Below are 19,296 nucleotides of genomic sequence, written 5' to 3' on the forward strand. Positions count from 1 at the left end.
GTTAAAAAAAGTGGTGTAAAATTGCACCACTTTAAAAGTGGTGCATATTCGAGGCCACCCCAACTCATATATTAAAGCATAAATAAAAAATAGGCTTAAATATGTTGGAGGTCCTCTAAAATAAGGTTTTTTTTTTTTAAACAGTACTAGATTGATTAAATCAATAACCCAGAAAAATCTTATCCTTCATCGTCAACGGAACCCAGAAAAGTAAAGGAATCAGAAATAAAATCCCTCATTCAAAACTCTTCATCTTCTTCTCTAATCTTCTCTTCCTTTTCTTAACCACGACAGCTTACCACCTCCCCTTTCTTTTCAAAACGACAACAGAACGCAGAGGCAAGAGACTAGAGAGAGAGATGGCGCGAGCGGCGAGTGGGAGAGAGAGGGGGGATAAGATCGGCGGCAGAGGAGCTCGAATCTGCGAATATTGCAGCGGTGAAGAAGGCTTGCAGAGGAAATATGGATGGAGACCGTAGGTGTTGTCCCCTGCCAATGTAGATGCAGATCTAGCTGTTGAGTGAGTACATAACCTCTCTCCCCCACCGTGGTTGATTGGAGTGGAGATGATGATTTGGCTTTGATTATGGGTCTGAGATTTTTCATTGCAGTGGTGAAGAAGAATATATCCATGCTTTTGTTTGGGATTTTTAATTCTGGATCTGAAGGTGAAGGTGGATCACAAGAAGGTGATTGCTGCGAGGAACTCGTTGAGGTATTGGGGAAAACCCAGGTTGGGGACTGTGGTGGAGCTGCTGAGAATCACTGATGTGTTGAGCAAGAAGCTCTGTTCTTATTAGGGTTCAATTTGGGGATGAAGATTTGTAATTGAGTTCAATTTGGAGATGAAAGGGGAATGGTTATAATTAGATTATTAGGTTAGTTTATTATTTAGATTATTAGATTAGGTTTTTTTAAGTTTTAAAAAAAAAATTCTGATTAAATAATTGAGTTGGAATTAAAAATTATTATTTTTAATTTTTTAATTAAAAAAATTATAAAAGCCACGTGTAATTGATGACTAGGACAAAATTGATATCAGAAACACTTTGTCCTTAATTGAATTAAAAAAAATTTCCTTAGGACCCAATTTGATGCAAAAAATTTCCAAGCCCTGAATTTAATTCCCTTTACAATTACAGGGGTCTTCTGATGTATTAAGCCTAAATCTTTTTACAAGGTGTCAAAGCGGGTGCGGCCCGCGGGCTCAACCCGCAAGCCCGCAAAAAAGGGGCGGGCGGGCCATGAAAAATGAGCCCGCAAACCATGCAACCCGCCCCACCCCGCCCCGCAAACATAGCAGGCCAACCCGCAGCAGGGCGGGTCAACCCGCATTTTTCTATTTTTTTCCTCCACATAATTATGTGGGCTGCTACTGTCATTTTTTTCTCTCAATTTTCTCAAGATCTATAGGTCAGCGCTTCTCACTTTGGTATGTGTTATGTGTTGTGTTTTGTCACAATAGAACTCCTCAAAGCAAAAAGCAAATGTTTGATCCGGATGAACATATATTTTCCTAAAGCTAAGTACCAGTACCACATATATAGTTAAAATGTTTTTCCTTAAAATATGAGGTTTAATTATTTGATCTGATTACTTCTATGACATTTTAACCAGTACCACATATATTCACAATGATAATTGGATTTGATCTGAGTACTGCTATGACATGAAGACATTAGCATGGAGTTGTGGTAAAATAAAATAACCAAGTTAAAACAATTGATGATTTTTCTTTGATGAATTGATGGAATTAATTGTGAGAGATTGACGTACTGTGCGACAAGTTTTTGTGTTTATAATTCATTCATATTAATTATCATTAGGAAGTGGAATTTGACTTTTAATATTAGGCCAATATCATCATTTTATAGACTAAAATCAGTTATTTGAAGGCAAAACCCACCATTTTATACGTAAAAAATTGATTTTCTCTTTTACGCGAGCTAGCCCGCGAACCCGCAAACCCGCCATTATGCGGGGCGGGCTAGACTTTTTCAACCCGCGCCTCATGCGGGCTAGCCCGCCCCACCCCGCTTTTATGCGGGTTGAGTGCGGGGCGGGGCGGTTGCCCGCTTTGACACCCCTAGGCCTATGGCCAACACAAACATTGGTTTGACAAAGCAAATAAATAATTCGTTTAGTGGCCTTTATTCATTTCTTAAGGGTTTATAAACTAGTGGGTATTGTGTTGGTGTTGGCAGAGCAATACGTCCCACATTATGTTGTTTTACAATTTGGGCTGGCTCATGTTTTGATCAATCCCAAACTACATAGCAACAAGATGCATGTGATACTGCTAATCCAGAATGATATCCACCAACTCAGCAACCCTCAAGGCAACCAACTAAAGATACAAACTCTTCATCTAAATTTGCATTGTTTGAATATAATAATTTTGTCTAACATTGGTTAATCCTTAACTACTCAACTACTCAGCATACACATTATCATTTGTCTATGTTAACCTAAAGTGAAGTAGTGGTTTGAGTGAATTGGAAAACAATGCTGAATCACGGACCACGTTTCAGTGTCCATACATCTATTTTGTTGTGGCGGTCTAAAACTACCATAAATACACAGTGTTACGGTGTCCACGTACCGTAGCGTTCACCAAACATTTTTTATTGGAAAACAATGGTGAAGAAAGTTGATTTCACTACATGATGGTACATTCATTAAAACGTCAATAAGTTTCATTTACATTTCATTAAAAGTAAAAATAGAGTGGAGAAAAGAGTGAAATAAGAAAAGAAAAAAAAAAGACATCATTGTAACATGATTGGAAAAAAATAGATAAAAATTAGAGTAAAAATAAAGTAAATGTGATCATGTCTTAAACATTCTTCTTTTACTTCCTCACCTTCTTCGTAGTTTCGTTTAAACACTCCATGTCGCACCAAGAAGCGTCACATCATCAACTTCAAATAATTAGTATTAATATCCACTCCAAAACAAGCACATTTTCATTGTTCATGGGCTGATCACATCATAATTTTTAGTGGATTTTTCACCTTTTTCTTTTCTTGATCTTCTTCCTAATGTAGCCACTTGCCTCATGACATTTCTAATCAACTTTTTCCTCTTTGTTCTTTTTTCATTATCTGTGTTCTCCCATCTTTATGACCCAAATGAACGTGCTTTCAGTGCAAAAGGAAAAAATAGATCAGTGAGCAAACAATATTGTTCATATCTCCCCTGTTTGGCTTTACAGGCACAAAGCTAGCAGCTAGTCTAAGTGTAACTGTGCCTCGGAAAAGAATCATGTTAATTGTGAGTTTTGCTTAAATTCCTCACAAACATGAAATTAATTAATTTAATAATCAATCACGCTAGTAGAAATTAAAAAGTTGTCTAGAGTGTATGGACACTGAAACGTGCTTAAATAGAGTGTGTGGACGCTCTAGTTTAATATTAAAAATTATATGCATATATTGCCCTACAAGCTAAAATTTCTGGATCCATCCCTAATTATATCTTTTCAGTACAATTAGAAATCTTATGTTAAGAAGATATAAGCGGGTGCCCATACACATCAACAACAGACTGAATAGACTTCAACTTTTACGTAGAGCTATCTCCCGAGTTCTTATGGATGTAAGATAAAGTCTGTGAATGAACTCAAGTGGTAAGAGCTTGAGGACATATAGATTAGAGAGGAAAATGTGCAGATGAATCCCTAGAGGGAAAATTTAGCCAATAAAAATTAAAAAAAAATTGATGTATGATAAAGACAACAATGAAAATCCAAAGCAATTTCCTTTTAATGAAACCTGCTGTATATGTTCCTAGGCCCTACCTACAAAATCTGTGCCGTGCTATCATTACCACAATCATATGCTTTTTTTTTTCTTTAAAATTTCTACTCCATTGAATGATGTGAAGAATCCAAAGCGTGTGTGACTCCCCATGTTTATACAAAATATGTGATCACTTACGAATCAAGCCTGCTTATGTGTTTTTGTCTTCAAATAAGCACTTTCATTTTTTTTAATAACATACGGAAGAGATATAAGCACTTTAAAATGTTTGTCCCTTTTAATTAAGCATAAGCATTAATTTAAAGTGAAAATGTACAGTACACTGTATATGTACCTTATAAAAATGTTTAGCTGCCTATTGGTGTAGATTGTTTAGGAAGAGAACTAAAATGTAATAGAGTGATGGAACCTAATTGGATCTCTGTATAAAATCATCTAACTTGAAATATACCTTTCTTTTCCAATCACCCTCCCCCTTAATCCCTTTTTGCTTCCTAAAGTTAAAGCTGCATAACCAAACACATGCAGAAAAACATCAAGCTGTACTTAAAATAAATAAATGACTAAACTTAATTTGCAAGAGGAAAAGTTGGACAGAGGAATGTCATGAGTTCCTACCATACAGTAAAACTACAAAATATAGGTGAAAGATTAGAGGATGAAGATTGATGCAATACCCCTAAGTTTGGGAGCATCCAAAGCCCTTATTGGAAAAGGAGTTTCATCTTATTTAGACATTCTTGAGCTTTGAGTTACTGGAGTCAGGAAAATCTGAAACCATGTCAACCCTTGAGTGCTGCTTATCTCAGTCCATCAATTGACAACATGTCTAGTATCAATTGACATCACAGTTGTGATTGGAAAGAAAGTTACTGAAAAGAAGCTAGAATCACACTTCTTATTTGAAAAGAGAGAAGAATGTACACTGCAACTATCTCTACAGCCTAATTTACAGTAATTGGTAAGGCACAAGGTAGAAAAGAAAATCATAAATGAGCCTCTCATTGCTACCTCTTAGTAAGAAGTAAATACATTAGATGGCCTTAAACTTGCTGCTTTCTGACAATCTTGACACTGCTATAGAAGCGCTTGAGATCTTTCATAGCCTTTTCCTCAATTTGAATAGAACGAATGGAGGATGGTGTTTCAGCTTCAGGCTTGAACCAGCGGCTAACCCCAGTTGCTTCAGATGGTGAACCTTGGCCAGTAGCAATAGCAAACCCAGAAGTTTTAGTCTTTGGACTATTGGAAAGGGTTTGTTGTTTCTTTCCCTGTTTCAAAATAACATCATCTTCTCAGTCAAACACTGGACACTTGGTGAAGAAACAAAATACCAAAATGCATAAGCCAAAAGGCATCCAGAATTACCACTCACTGATTCAAAGCATATGCTACCAGAATTAATCAATTTTGATAGAGTAATATCAATTTGAATGGACAATATAGATGTTTGGAAGTCAATTAGAAAAATTGATTTCAGTTCCAAAATCAACTCTATTAGAAGATAGAGTAGCTTCTGCGTTGAACATAATCAACTGTGAGATTGTTCAACTGAGTTCCACAATATTTCGAGAACAACTTTTTAGATAAATGTATCGAACATAAATCGGTTCATTTTTAACTCACAGCACTAAAATTAATTTACCAAAATTGATTTTATCGAAAATCAATTGTGACAACACTGATTCAACCGCAGAGAAACTCTAACAACATCAAGATATACAGATGAATGGAAGCCTTAATTTACAAACCTGTTGCATTTGGATGTGCCTTAAAGACGGCCTTGAGGGTTGAGGAGGGGTTGCTGAAGCAGCCCAAGGAGGGGTGCTTATTTCTTCAGCTGCCTGAGAACTGTGAGTTGAGGCAACAGGTATTGGGCTAGAAGGAAGAAATGAACTCAACTTTATTTTCCCTCCACTGCCAAAATCAGAAAGATCTTCCACCTTATTAGTACTCACAACAAGCTTGTTTCCCTTTATTTTGCTCTGTTCATCCTGGATTACACGCAGCGAAGCAGGGCCCTTTATAAACTTGGCCCCACCCCATGCAGGAACATCATTTTTTGGCGTGGGTGGAGGAGGGGGTGCCATCTCTTTTGGGGCTTCCTCAAGAGCACCACTCAGAAACATAGAAAGCCCACCCTTCTTGCTCTTCTTCTTAGTAACCTTTGGTGACTGACCCTTATCTTTCAGCAACTCTAAAGCATCTTTCTTCTGTACAACAAAAGCTAAATCTTTTGAGCCTTGTTCTGTAATGGAATGTTCAGACATTGCATCATCTTCCGCCTATCAAATAAAGTTGAAATTTTCAGCAATATAACACAAAGGAAACTAGGCAACACTCTTGTTAATAACAGAAAAGAAAAAGAACTTCTTGAAGATCTGTTCTTCAGAATATCATAATCATCTTGGTTAGCCAAATGGACATTGACTACTATATAAACAAGAATTCAACAAACAAGTAGCAGTACCAGAAATCACACCTACACTTTTCTAAAATGAAAGCTCTACGAGCCTGGAAATAGGTTTAAAACCCGAATGAAAGTTTTACTAAATAAACCAATCCCAACCCATGATCTTTCTAAGCAACTCACAAAGATTAGGGAGCAATCTGTGAGTTAAATAGTTCCTTCAGACTGCATATCTATCACCACAATGGCAAACATCCTCAAATAAGAACAATCTAAAATGATAACATGATCAATCTATAACTGTCTTTATCTAGCACACGATTACTTCTCCGTGCTAGAAGCCACTTAACACACAAGAAAAAGTAAGAAAGTAAAGAAATTAAATGATAGACCAATGTTATCAAATTAGCTTGAGTAGCATTTGAAACCAACCTTCGAATTAGGAACCGTCATGATGTCAATGTCAAACAAGTCCTCAGATTTAGGAGTTGCTTCACTTTTATAATAAGCAGATTCTATTTCTGTCTGCTCTATGGTTGATTTGCTGCTCTTTCTTCTTTGTTTTTTGGATAATTTACCTTTCTTACTACCTTTCCCTTCTAGTAATGTAGAAGATGATTCATTATTCTGTGAAGTCTGAACAGGAAAACCTAGCTCTGCAAGTGAGCTCTCAAGTGCTGACTTGGATTGAAGCTTAGCAATCTGCTGGTCATCAAGAAGATGTCCTTTAGACTGCTTAGCTTCAAGCATCTCAATCTGCTGCAACTTCTTCCTTATAGCCCGAACAACTTTGGAGACGTTACTGGGATCATCCTTGGGCAGTAAAAAGGAATCTTGTCTTTCAACTTTCTCCAATGTCAGCGCAGATATTTTCATGGGTTTGTCACGAGTCCTTGAAAACTCTGTCTCGCTAACATCCTCTTCACTGTTAATGATAACAGGGAGCATAGCAGTTGGAGTAGGGAGACGACGGTGACTCCATGGCTCAGATGATCTCTGGTCTAGCAACTTCTCAAGGTTAGCTAAAACATCCAGTGAGGCACTAGCTACAGCATGTGAGGAAACTGTAAATATATAATCAAGGTTGCGCATGACGATCTCCTGAAATCAGTAAATAATGACAGCTTTAGTATAATCAACCACATTACCATTTAAAAGAAACATCTAACTTACCAACAAAATATATCAGCAAAGATCAATTAAATCACACAGGCACAGATGAATGATGACATATCTGCAATGCTCAAGGATAGAAAGAAATTTACTTTGTTCAACACAAGATGCAAATATTAGTAGGCTAATGAAATATAACCTCATTCAACTTTTATAATAATTAACAGTTTTAACTTTTATTAAAAATAAAAAACCTAATCTTGAGAAAAGAAAGAAATTCACTTTGTTCAACACAAGATGCAGCAAGTCTTGTTTCTATTGTTGATTTCTTGCTTAATTAAGAGGGAGCTTTAAAATAAATACTAATTAACTTACTCAATTTAAATATATATAATTTAAAGTATCTATTATAGCAGTTTTAAAAAAGTGGCTGATAAATTGATGGCAGTGACTTTTTAGTTATGAATTTATTGCCAATAATGAGATGAATTCTTTGTTAACATCAACTGACAATCAATTTGGGTTTATACTATTTCATTTAAATGTGAGCTTGTCAAATTGAGATCTTTAAGGTGATACATATCAGCATTCCTTTCAAGGGGTGTGTGTGTCAGTCTATATTGGATGACATGTAATTAAAACTTCAGAAAAAACATATTGTATAACGTATCTGAACAAGAAGCAAGAACACAGCTCCTATTATGTAAATTATATTGCAAATACTTTGTAGAATAGTGAATATTAGTACCTCACAATATTTCTTCAAATCATCTGCTCCAAGAGAATCAGCTATCTCAAGCATTTGCAAGGTATTCCGTGGCTCCACCAGACACTCCGCTGCTACCTTTTCACAAAGGCTTTTTAAGCTGGGTATAGATCTCTGCTTTAAAGCATCATTTTGTACAGTACATTTCATATTAATGGAATCCATATCGTCAAATAAAATATCTTCATTTATCTCTTCCATATCATCCCTGTTATTCAACTGGAGCTTCTGAGAATTATCAATCACATTGGGAGGGTAGACAGGATGATAGAGGGAAGCCACAATCAGTAAATGTGTTTCACCAACTGAAACTGAAGTAGCCTTCTTTACGCCATGCAACCGAGTAGCAACAAGTGGCTTATCTTTACCTTTCTTCCCATCCCACATGTAAACATCACCTGTAGTTGTAACTGCTGCAGTCCAGTACTTTCCAGCAGATATGTTCACCATATTTCTTCCACACATAGCATATAACTGTACAATTAGAGAGAGAGATGATTTTCATCAATGTGTTTGTCTCAAGAATCAGAATGTAAGTTAAGAGAGAAGTGAGATTAAGAACCTGTTTGCATCTAAGATCAGGATCTGAGGAGACCCAATAAAATAATGCACCATCATCTGTAAGAGCCATGCTGTGTACCATTCCAGCAGCTATAGAAACAATGTGAAGTCGCTCCTTGCAATGAAACCTTAAAGGAGTGCTTCCACTTTTCTTTAAGTTCCTAGTAATCACTACACGTTTTGGAGTAACAAGTCGATGACCCCAGGTGTATACCTGCAAAATAAGGAAAACCGTCATAAAACTACGAAGTATTATTATCTCAGTGAACAAAAAAGTGAAAACTATATATAACTATGCTCATGATAACATGTTTATGTTACATAGCAATGTACCTAAAAAATGTTGTTGCACATAATTTTGGGAAAGAACAATAGTGGTGCCCCATAACTTAGTTCTTATCCCTCTGTGAAATATTTATATTCCAAAACTATGTGATGCAAGAGCAGAAGAAAAAATAGCTAAACATATAGTTATCTTTAGAATTTCAACATTGTAGTTAATTTTTGTGGTTTTGCTTATGGATAATATTTTCGGTTAGATTTATATTAAGTTTTCTAGTATCTTATGTGTAAGGCCATTGACTATAATGGCCTTTGGTTAGCCTTTTTCTAAAGCCCAAATATGAAGAAGGTAACTGCAGTTTCATACAATTCTAAGAAATTGAACTTTCAACAAAAAGACGCAAAATTGAAATAGTTACCTCTCCATCAGATCCTAATACAACTGTGTGATATTTTGCAGCAGAAACTGTGGTTAAAGTCTTCCCTTTTAAGGATTCAACTACATGAGGGGTGTAATTAGATGCTGAGTTTGAGGTGCCATAACCAAGCTGACCCTCTCTATTGCAACCCCAAGTGTAAACTTCACCCAAATCAGAAACTACAGCCGTGTGCTTATTTGCTGCAGCAACAGCAACAATTTTCGACCTCAAAGAAGATACTCTACGAGGCGTGGGTTGTGTATCAACAGAAGGGTATCCAAGCTGTCCCTCTGTAAACCAATGAAAGAAAATTATTGATGCCAATTCATACTTCATAGTGCAGAACAAAGCATGAACAAATAAAACCTAATTCTTTCATAGTTAATCAATATTAATTGGTAGAAAATCATAAATATATTTAATAGACAGGGCAGGGGTGCAGGGGAAAATATTATTTGGTTGCATCTTGTGAAGCAACTTACATTCACAAGACTTAAATGAACATAAATATCACCAACTTTTACCTCTATTGGATCCCCAAGTGAACACTTCCCCACCCTGAGTAGCAATCACTGTATGATGCTTAGCAGCAGCAATTGCCATCACTCTGCGGGACCCCAAACCAGAAGTCACCTGGCGAGGAGTGATGACAGCAGCTTGACCACTGCAATGAGTATAACAATATAAACTCATATTGAAAATAGTCTAAACTCCAAAAGTATAAATTATGGCAATTATAACACCCCCTCCACTCCTCACCCAAAATTGGTTCAAAAAGTAACTGTATGTTTGTGATTTGTGAATATTGCTAAAACACTACCAAGCAGGCCAACTGAAATAAGCTCCCATTTGCTCTTGCCAAATTTCTCTTGTGAAAGTTAATAAGAATGAGTACTTGAAAGTGTTATTTAAAAAAAAATGGGTTTTGTTTCTAATTTGTATTTTCTTTTCTAATAAAAGCTACAAATAGCTTCTTCTCTTCAACACGTATAATAATAGACTCTAATGCCACATAAAATAAATTTTGGCTCCCAGAAAATATCACCAAAGCAGCAGTTCAACATCATGAACAAAGAGACAACATACCTGTGTATGTCAAAATCCGGATGTCCCAGACGGCCCCCCCTTCCAAATCCCCAAGTATACACTTCTCCACGATCAGTAAGTGCCACACTATGGAACTTCGATGCAGAAATCAGCTTTATGGATGAACCATTGAGTGAATCAACTTTGCACGGCAGCTTTTGAATATGCGCATTTCCAGTTCCGAGCTGATAATTGGCACCGCTCCCCCAACTAAAAACCTCAGAAGCCACTGAAGAGGCCCCACAAGTCAGATTATCATCCTATATGGATATTTTCTATTGGGAACAATAATCCAAATCATAACTAAGTAGTCAAAGCACAGCAATTCATACCTGAACTGTGTTCATTTTCAAAAATCTGAAATACAGAGCCAGATAAGAGATCTACAGGGATTCGAGATTTAGAATCCTCCAACATAATAGAGGCACCATGCTGGAGAAGGGTGCTTGCAACAGCAAGATGACCAAAATGTAGAGCCCTGTGAAGGCTACTCCATCCTGATTCTCCATCCTGAAAATAAAACAATTTTAAGCATAATGGATTCAAAGGGATGAAACACTAGTAAGTTTCTCCAAAATTATGGCTTATCTTCAGTAGAAAAACACTATTTAGGTATGAAATAATGATAAGTTTCAGGGCTATACTTCTAAACAGAAGTCAAACAATCAGAAACTATTGTAGAAAGATATCCCACTTTCCAAAGCCACAATCGCAATGTTGAACCACATATCAAATATAATCTATAATAAGGTGAAAGACTAATTTCTAGACTTGTTCATTGAAGGAACATCAACAAATCATTTCAATCCTAGGCAGCCACTCAAATAGGGATTAAACATGACGGATATTACTCTACACCTGGACCAATAATCAGAAGAAAATGAATGTGGAGGATCTCAATTAAGATCACTATTAAATTTTAAGAGCCTCCACAAAAATTGAGATTAGAGGCCTGTCTAAACAAAGTTTTACTAATTCTTTACCATCCCAAGGTTTTGAGTCCAAGCACAAACATTGGAAACTTCAGGTGAGAAAAGATTAATGGCATCTTATAACATTAATAACACTAAGTGTTTGTTCAGGTGAGCGTGGGGTAGCCTGATTTTAGAAAATTGGCTTTGGTCAAAAGTGGGCTTGATGTGAAGTGAATTATGTTCAGAAACTTTTATGATAAAAGTGGGTTTGTCGTAAAATATAGTGTAAATAACTCAATCCAAATCAAAAGCTCCATTTTATCACTTCCACTCAAATGTGAGTTTGGAGATAAAATCATATTTAACTCAGTAACCAAACAAAAAAAAATACTGAAATCACATTTAATATAAGCAAGATTTAGGCTCATAAACGTGAAACCAAACACCCTATTTCTCACCCTAAAATGATAGAATATTTCCATAACAACAAAGAAATCTTATAAGGACATTTGACTTCCTTATAAGATTGATAGTTTCAACAACAGCAACAACAAAAGCCTTATCCCAATAAGTGAGGTCAGCTATATGGATCACACTACGCCATTGTGCTCGATCAAAAAACCAGCGTATGAGGGATATTATTGATAATGAGATCAATTTTAAAAATATCATCCCAAGTTCTTTTAGGCCTCCCTCTACCTCTCTACACATGACTAAACATCATGTTATCAACCCTTCCTTATAAGATTGATAGTTTCATGACAACAATATGTTTTCGTAATTGTCATCACTTTGCAGCTCATAAATCTTAATGGGACGTCCATCAATGCAATGTGTTAAAATTTTTAATTTAGCAAACCCTAAATATTGGCCAGTGAACTGCCTTCCTAGGCAGTTTTAAAATTCATCAAAATTTATACACTGATATTTCTTCATTTTCTGATTTCAGCTGAGGTCATATTATGACAAAGTAGTGAAATAATCATCAATCAACCACTCACTATATGATGTAGACGAAATGATTAGTATAAAACGCAAAATGATCATTACATGTTATGACAAAAACAATTGACTCTTGAGAATAAAATAAGATAGTCACAGAACCAATGCTTCTTATAGAAAGGACAAGCACATATCTGCAAAACTAGAAAATTATGAAAAGAAACACTGCCATACCCGGGCATCAGGATCTGCATCAGCTGCAAGAAGCCTTCTTACAATGGGAATGTGGTTTCTCCAAGTTGCAACATGAAGAGGAGTCAGCCCAAAGGTGTTCCTGACATTGATATTACCCCCACTCTTTTTCAGTAATGCCAAGGCCAACTCCACATCATTCAGAGATCCTTCTCGCACAACATGCCACAAATCTTTCTGGGATCCAGCACATACAGTTTTGCGACCTGTAGTCTGCAAATTTTGCTTCTGTACTTGTGGAGAAATAGCTACTTCCATTATTACAGAATGTGCACCTAAATATGTTAGTTGACTTTCACAATATTCTATCTAAGTCTGAATTAAGATGAGTCCAATGGTTCCACACTTATGTTCCATTAATACACTACGTGAGAGTGTCAAGAGCTGTATTCCCACTAACTAGTTCACTCTCCTGACTGCACTTGAACACCTAAGAAAAATAACGCTGGCCCTTGAGTCCAACAGTTGATTCTCGCTAATCCATGGTAACTGATATGGTAATCAAAACAACTAGAGATATACAATTACAAGTGGATTTGACCCTCTACTAATCTAACACCAACATCAGCATAGCCACCATCTCCATCATATATCATGTACAATAAGTTACAGAAACCATTGACAAACGCCAGAAAGGTTCACGGGCCAAGGAGAAATCTGCAGTAAATAGCAACAAAGCTTATGTAATTCATCTATTTGTAAGACAAACCATGAGGGAAAATAATACAATACAGGGAGAAAAACGCATACAAACATACAGGCAATTAAAGTCCCTTAGCACATAATGTCTCGGTCAGTCATCCCATAAACTAACAAAACCAAAACCCAATAATCTTAAAATCTAAGTGACTAAACTGATCCTGTGAAGGAAAGAAAAAGCACAAAGAAAAATATACTATAAATGTAACTTCACAACAAGATCACGGATGATGATTATGTACTTCTCTAGTTAGAAATGCATATTGAAACCAGGAAGACCACTAATTCTTCTGTTTGCTGGAAATACAAGATCCATAGGCTCAGCAGTTCACAAGACTGACAATCATCATAGAGATTATCAAAATTGAAATAATTATTAGGCATGGATAAAAGCATTTAAAACGAAGATAATGGCGAAGTAAAATCAATGCCATGAATCATTATACATGAGGAGTTTCCTATTTGATGAATGCATTTAAAAGTTAATTCACTACTTCCACACAAAAACCATTTTTAAACTCAATAACTAGTCACACAATTGAATCAGGAAATGACAACAACCTCAAATGAAACATAGAGTTCGACATAAATAAATAAATAAAAGTCCAACTTCCATCAAGAACACAGTATACCCCAAAAACCATAACAAGATCAAGACAAATAGCTAGAACCCATTAAGATCACAACCACAACCAGTGTCCAAAAACACAATCTTCAACAAGAAATAGTGAAACAGCAATGTAGTACCAACCCACATGAAAAATTTTGCTGGATCACCCCCCACCATACCCAGAAACCAAAATTGCACGGAAAAACAAAAACAAAACAAATTGATGATACCCCATTAAGCCAAAAATCGAATTGAATTGAAAACAAAGCAAGCAGTGAAGAATTAATGGGAAATGAATGCATGAGATTTACCTCATACCCTGTTGAGAAACAAACGAAGAGACCCAAAACTGTGCCAAAGAATATGAACTACTATATCTTTAGAGTTAAGTTGAGAACAGTTTATAGATGTGATTTGTGTCACCCAAAGTATCGAAATTTCGAAACCCAGAATATACCCTCTTACACTTGCACCATAAAAATTAAATCTTTATTATCATTTTAAAATTAAATTGACCAATTTCATTTCATTATTGCGAATTTTTGGAAAATTTCTGGAGTGAGAAAATGGGGAGAAACAGTGAGGGGTAGTTTCGGAATTTTGATATGGTTTTTGTTTGGACCAAAATGCCCCTGAACAGTGATCACGTTGCATAGGTTCCAACTTCCAACGAGGTGGTCTGAGTTGTCGCTTCGAGTAAATAAATCTTAATTTCTCCGCAAAACAAGTGTGTTGTTGAGTAACACGTGGCTTTGTCAGAAGTTCAAACGTGTTTATGAAGAACTTTGGAGTGGGTTATCCCAAATAAATAAAAAAGGTATTTTGACTTATTTTCATAAAACGTGCAAAGTTTTTAATGATTTTATTTATAAAAATATTGACTGAAACATAAAATTTACTCCTATATACTCAAAATATATAAATAACTAGTGGTTTTCTACTTTTCTATGCTTATTTATTTAAGTTCACTTGTTCTCATTGGCAGCTAAGAATTGTTCAAACCCCAAATCCGTTGAAATTTTTGCAGCCAATGAGAGGACTAATTTATTGATATGGTTAGGTTAGAATTAATTTAATTTTCCTTGTTTTGTTATATGCTTTTTTCTTTTAAATGAGAAGGTCTTACCAACAAAATGTTGATGTGAGTTGGAGAACTCGCTCTCTTCTCTTGCTCCTGGATTCGATGATATATTCATGTTTATGAACAAAAAATAATTTTGGAAAGGATTTTGACTTTGGTGTTTGATAATATCTCAAAATATTAGTCTCCTACTTACTTTTTTTTTCAATGTATCCCCATAATTGACGGTCATGAAATTAATCGTTTGAGATTCTGAGATCATGTTAAGTGGGTAGACTTCTCCCAATAAATGATTCTTTATACGCACAGCTCAAGATTCGAATCCTAGACTAAATGCTTAAGGAGCTCAATTATCTACCAGTTGTGCTACATCTTGTTTGTAGTCTCCTACTTACTAGTGAGTGAGTGAATAACCTCGAAAAGAATTGAGTGAACCTTAAATTAACATACATCTTTTTTTTGTAAAAAGAAAAATAAAAACACGTTACGCATTAGTAACACAACACCTCTTGTCAGAAGTAAGAAGTAAGAGGTTGAGCAAGACTAATAGGAGGAACCAACCAAATTCTAAGAGTACATTGCAGACGTAAACCCAATGCAGCTAACTAGTCCCGCACGAGTTAGCTTCCCTACGAACATGAGGGAAGGAAATGCGCCAAGAACATGAAGCAATGACTCAACATCAACATTAAGGGGGACAAAAATTGGCGGTTTCTGACCGCCACTAGACGTTATTTTTTCCCAGAGGGATTAAAATCAAACTCGCTTACAAACTTAGGGACTAATTTGACCATTACCCCTAGGAAAAAATTATCGAGGATCCCATTATCCACGACTTTTGGTCATCCGATTTTTCGTTGATAACAATTCATTATTGACGCATTCTGAGGTTTGCCAACGACTTTCAACCGTCGAAAGTAATGAGATTTCTTGTATATGCACATATCTATATCGTCTATATATACCGGTCAAACTTTATAAATAACATATTAATTGAAATTCTAAACATTATGGACATTTTTGTTGTTACATGCAAAGAAAAACGAAACACTGAGCTTAAATGGCCAAGAGTACAACTCCTCACCCGCATTTTTCCTAAGGAAGCAATGCAACTACGTACCAAACAGTGAAGAAAAAACATGGGTTCCGTAAAGAAAAGGAAAAATTCCACTAGCAAGTCAATTTGTGACTAGATTAGGTTACCTAGGAACATAAGAAAGCTTTACTTCTCCATGAAAGGAAAACCCGTGGCCAATAAGCTCAAAAACGTCAACATAAGGATGAGTCGAAAACAAAGACTAAAGAGACTAGGAGGTTAGCCTCCATAGAATCGCTTTCTATGATCACATGAGCGACATTTAGATCAAGAACTAGTTGAATCGTTGTACGAATCGCACAAAACTCGACAAGGAGAGGATTAGATGTGCTAAAGTCATTGCAAAACCCAAACATTCATTTCCTATTCACATTTCATAGCACTCCCCCACAACATGCTATTTTGTCTGATTTGATCCATGTTAAATTTGCACCAGCCCACATATTGTTTCTGGCATCGCCGCATATCCCGCTCTTTGTTTGTTGTTGCCCCTGTCACAATCTGGTTCAAAACCGCGAGACCCCTCTGTGATGTTTTCTATAGCGGATGCAAAGCCACAGTCAGGTCCTCCGGCTCACATCTACAACGGTGGCCTGAATGTAAGCCCACGCACGGTGGCAATCCGGCAAGACTTTCTGGAAAAAAACCGCTTGCCTCATTGTGCAACCTCCACCAAGTCCAAAGCATTATCGTAAATGTTATTGGCCACATCGACCCTTGAGAACCAACCGCACCAACCTGCAAATTAAACGTTTTTGGTGGACCATTTTAAAACTAGTTCATCTATAAACCATATTTTTACAACTAATATTTAGTACTTATTGTTCACAATATATTTTTATACTCTTAATTAATTTGCAGAATAACCATTTTAAGTTTTTTTTTTAACTTGTGAATTATAAGCTAAATTTTATGTTATATTTACGTGAATCGCCTGGTAGTTATCCAACTAATTGAAATTGTGACATAGATGACTTTATAAATAATTTGCGTACGTCCCTTTAGTTTGAATATTGAATATGAAGACAAGCATATAATATGTTGCTTTTCATGGAGAAAAGGGCAATGTCACAACTAACTAACTAACGTCTCACGCCTAATCTTCTTCAAGAAATGTCCTGATATATTGTCTAATAGAATGGAAGCTACCACACACCTTTTACTTTTTAAAAGTGCCAACAAATTGGAGTTAACTAAACTCCAAATATCGCAAGACATAAAACTGATCTTAAACTGAAAAAAAAAAGTCAAACAGCGTCACCAGCCGATTCTGACTCACATTGAGGCTCTCTTTTGAGTATGGAAAGAGACCGTAGCCATGTTATCAGTGTTGATGATAAACCTTGAGCCCAATGAAGCTACAGTGCACTCCAAATTCAATGATCTCCATGACTTGACTATCAAGGTCACTCACTTGTGAAAAGTCAGAACTGATATTACTAAGTCAGATGTTTGTCTTGCTCTGCACAAAGCCCCATCCAATTAGGCTCCCATGCTAAACAAGCCTGGTATGAAGTGGATCAATGCGTGAAAGAACAAAGGCAAGAACAAATGATTCTACGTATTCATTTAGATAACTAGTGGCGTATCTAAACACAGAACCGGAAGGGTACACTATAGCCATGAATTCAATTCAATAAATCTTTACAAGCAAAGGATATTTAATTTTTTTAAGTTTATTATGTCGGTTGGCTAAGGGGCAAAAATCATTTTGACTTCACCATGAGCCAACGAGTGCTGAGTACAATTGATATGCACTTCTCAACTTGAATTTGCCCTTTTTAATATGAAATGTTAAATATTTAATTGAAGTTTTTGTCTTTAGCTTGTGGATGACACTAAAATGCACATGCATTTGCATGCATGTTTTGTTAGAAAGAATGCGGTGACAATATAGTTATTAAAATTTGACATATACAATGAGAGTACAACGATAATCCAGGTTGTTGAACATCTTCCTGCACAACAAAAAATAAATCTATTTTGTTGAAGAGGGTAAGACGCATTTCACGAACACTTAAGTTAAAATAGTCAAGAGTCAAGCCACACCCTCTTCGTGCGAGATCCAACTTCAGGCCCCAGATCCACATTCCACTGCGACCCTCTTCTTGCGGCCGAGTAAGCAGGAATCGAAGTGGTGGAGGACGAAGGCAAAGAAGGTGGGGTTGGGGAAGAGAAGTTGGGGGAGGAGTGGATGTGAAGGCAGTGGAGAAGAGGGAGGAGAGGAAGCGGGGGAAGGAGAGGAGGAGGAAGGACCTGGAGTGGAGTTTGGGTTCGGGATTGGTGTGGGGAAGAAAGTTGGAGGAGATAATGTGAGGGTAGATTTGGGAAGAGGATGAAGAAGAGGACCTAGGTTGAAGATCTTTGAAAATTCCATGGATTGCAAGGAGAAAATGGAAATGGAAATGTGTGACCTCGGTTCACTTCAAATCATGAAGCTACATGCCAGATTCAGATGAAGACGGATAAAGATGATGAGAGATGATTTTTTTTGTCCCTCTAATATTTCACACGTGTAATAAAAATAGGCGAACTCTAATATGCACCACTTTTAGAGTGGTGCAATTTTACACCACTTTTTTTTAACCTGCTATAACAGGTCAACACATCTTTTTTTAAAGAAATTTAATACATAACAAATTTTTAATGATATTTTTTTTTTTAAAAATTAATGTGTTGACATGTTATAAGGGTCAAAGTAAGTGGTATAAAATTGCACCACTTATGTAACTTACACACTGGAGCTCCAAATCATTAGTCAAAGTGGCTAAAACAAAACCAAGGGAGGAAAAACAAAAAGGATAAAAACCAAATGCTCACTTTTTTTTTTTTTTTTGTTACAAGAGGAAAATTAAACCAAATCCTCACTTTAATTATTAGTTCAGGGACGAAAAATATATTTAATCCTTTTATTTAACTATTTCTAAGTCAGAATGTCAGATGAAGAAGGAGAACACTTGGAATTAGTTATAAAAAAAATGGCGGGACAGATACCAGATTGAGAGGACTTGGGATTCTCATGTCAGATGATAGTGTTTGAAACTGTATTCAGAATATTCTTAATTACCCGACAGCCATCATCACAATGGTCAAAAGTGCGCTAATTTCCATTATTTCGCCTGATAGGATCCAAATGATAGTGTCCACTCTTGAGTCTTGACCATAGTCAAAAGTGCTAAATCTTATCTCCATGATTCATTTTTTTTTAAAATGTCCACACATTTGCACACAAGAACTCAGCCAATAGTCCAATACATCATAGTTATTTACAATTTTCATCAATTGTATCAGCAAAGAAATAAAA

General features: G+C 36.2%; 1 protein-coding gene across 2 annotated transcripts; it reads right to left on the bottom strand.

Moving 5' to 3' along the window:
* Positions 1 to 4,465: 4,465 nt before the first annotated feature.
* On the bottom strand, positions 4,466 to 14,285 carry LOC130729897 (uncharacterized). Of its 2 annotated transcripts, none has more exons than XM_057581751.1 (11): positions 14,127 to 14,285; positions 12,489 to 13,163; positions 10,731 to 10,908; positions 10,399 to 10,627; positions 9,837 to 9,976; positions 9,313 to 9,602; positions 8,613 to 8,825; positions 8,033 to 8,524; positions 6,604 to 7,272; positions 5,513 to 6,046; positions 4,466 to 5,032 (listed from the first exon to the last, which is right to left on the bottom strand). In XM_057581751.1, exons 2-11 carry the CDS (start codon positions 12,762 to 12,764, stop codon positions 4,805 to 4,807), a joined length of 3,249 nt encoding a protein of 1,082 aa, XP_057437734.1. In that variant the 5' UTR covers positions 12,765 to 13,163; positions 14,127 to 14,285; the 3' UTR covers positions 4,466 to 4,804. The 2 variants fall into 2 exon arrangements, with proteins under 2 accessions (XP_057437734.1, XP_057437735.1); XM_057581752.1 differs by having other exon boundaries at positions 14,134 to 14,280.
* Between the last annotated feature and the right edge of the window lie 5,011 nt (positions 14,286 to 19,296).

Source organism: Lotus japonicus, chromosome 1 (genome assembly GCF_012489685.1).
Source record: "Lotus japonicus ecotype B-129 chromosome 1, LjGifu_v1.2".
Classification (NCBI taxonomy): Eukaryota; Viridiplantae; Streptophyta; class Magnoliopsida; order Fabales; family Fabaceae; genus Lotus; species Lotus japonicus.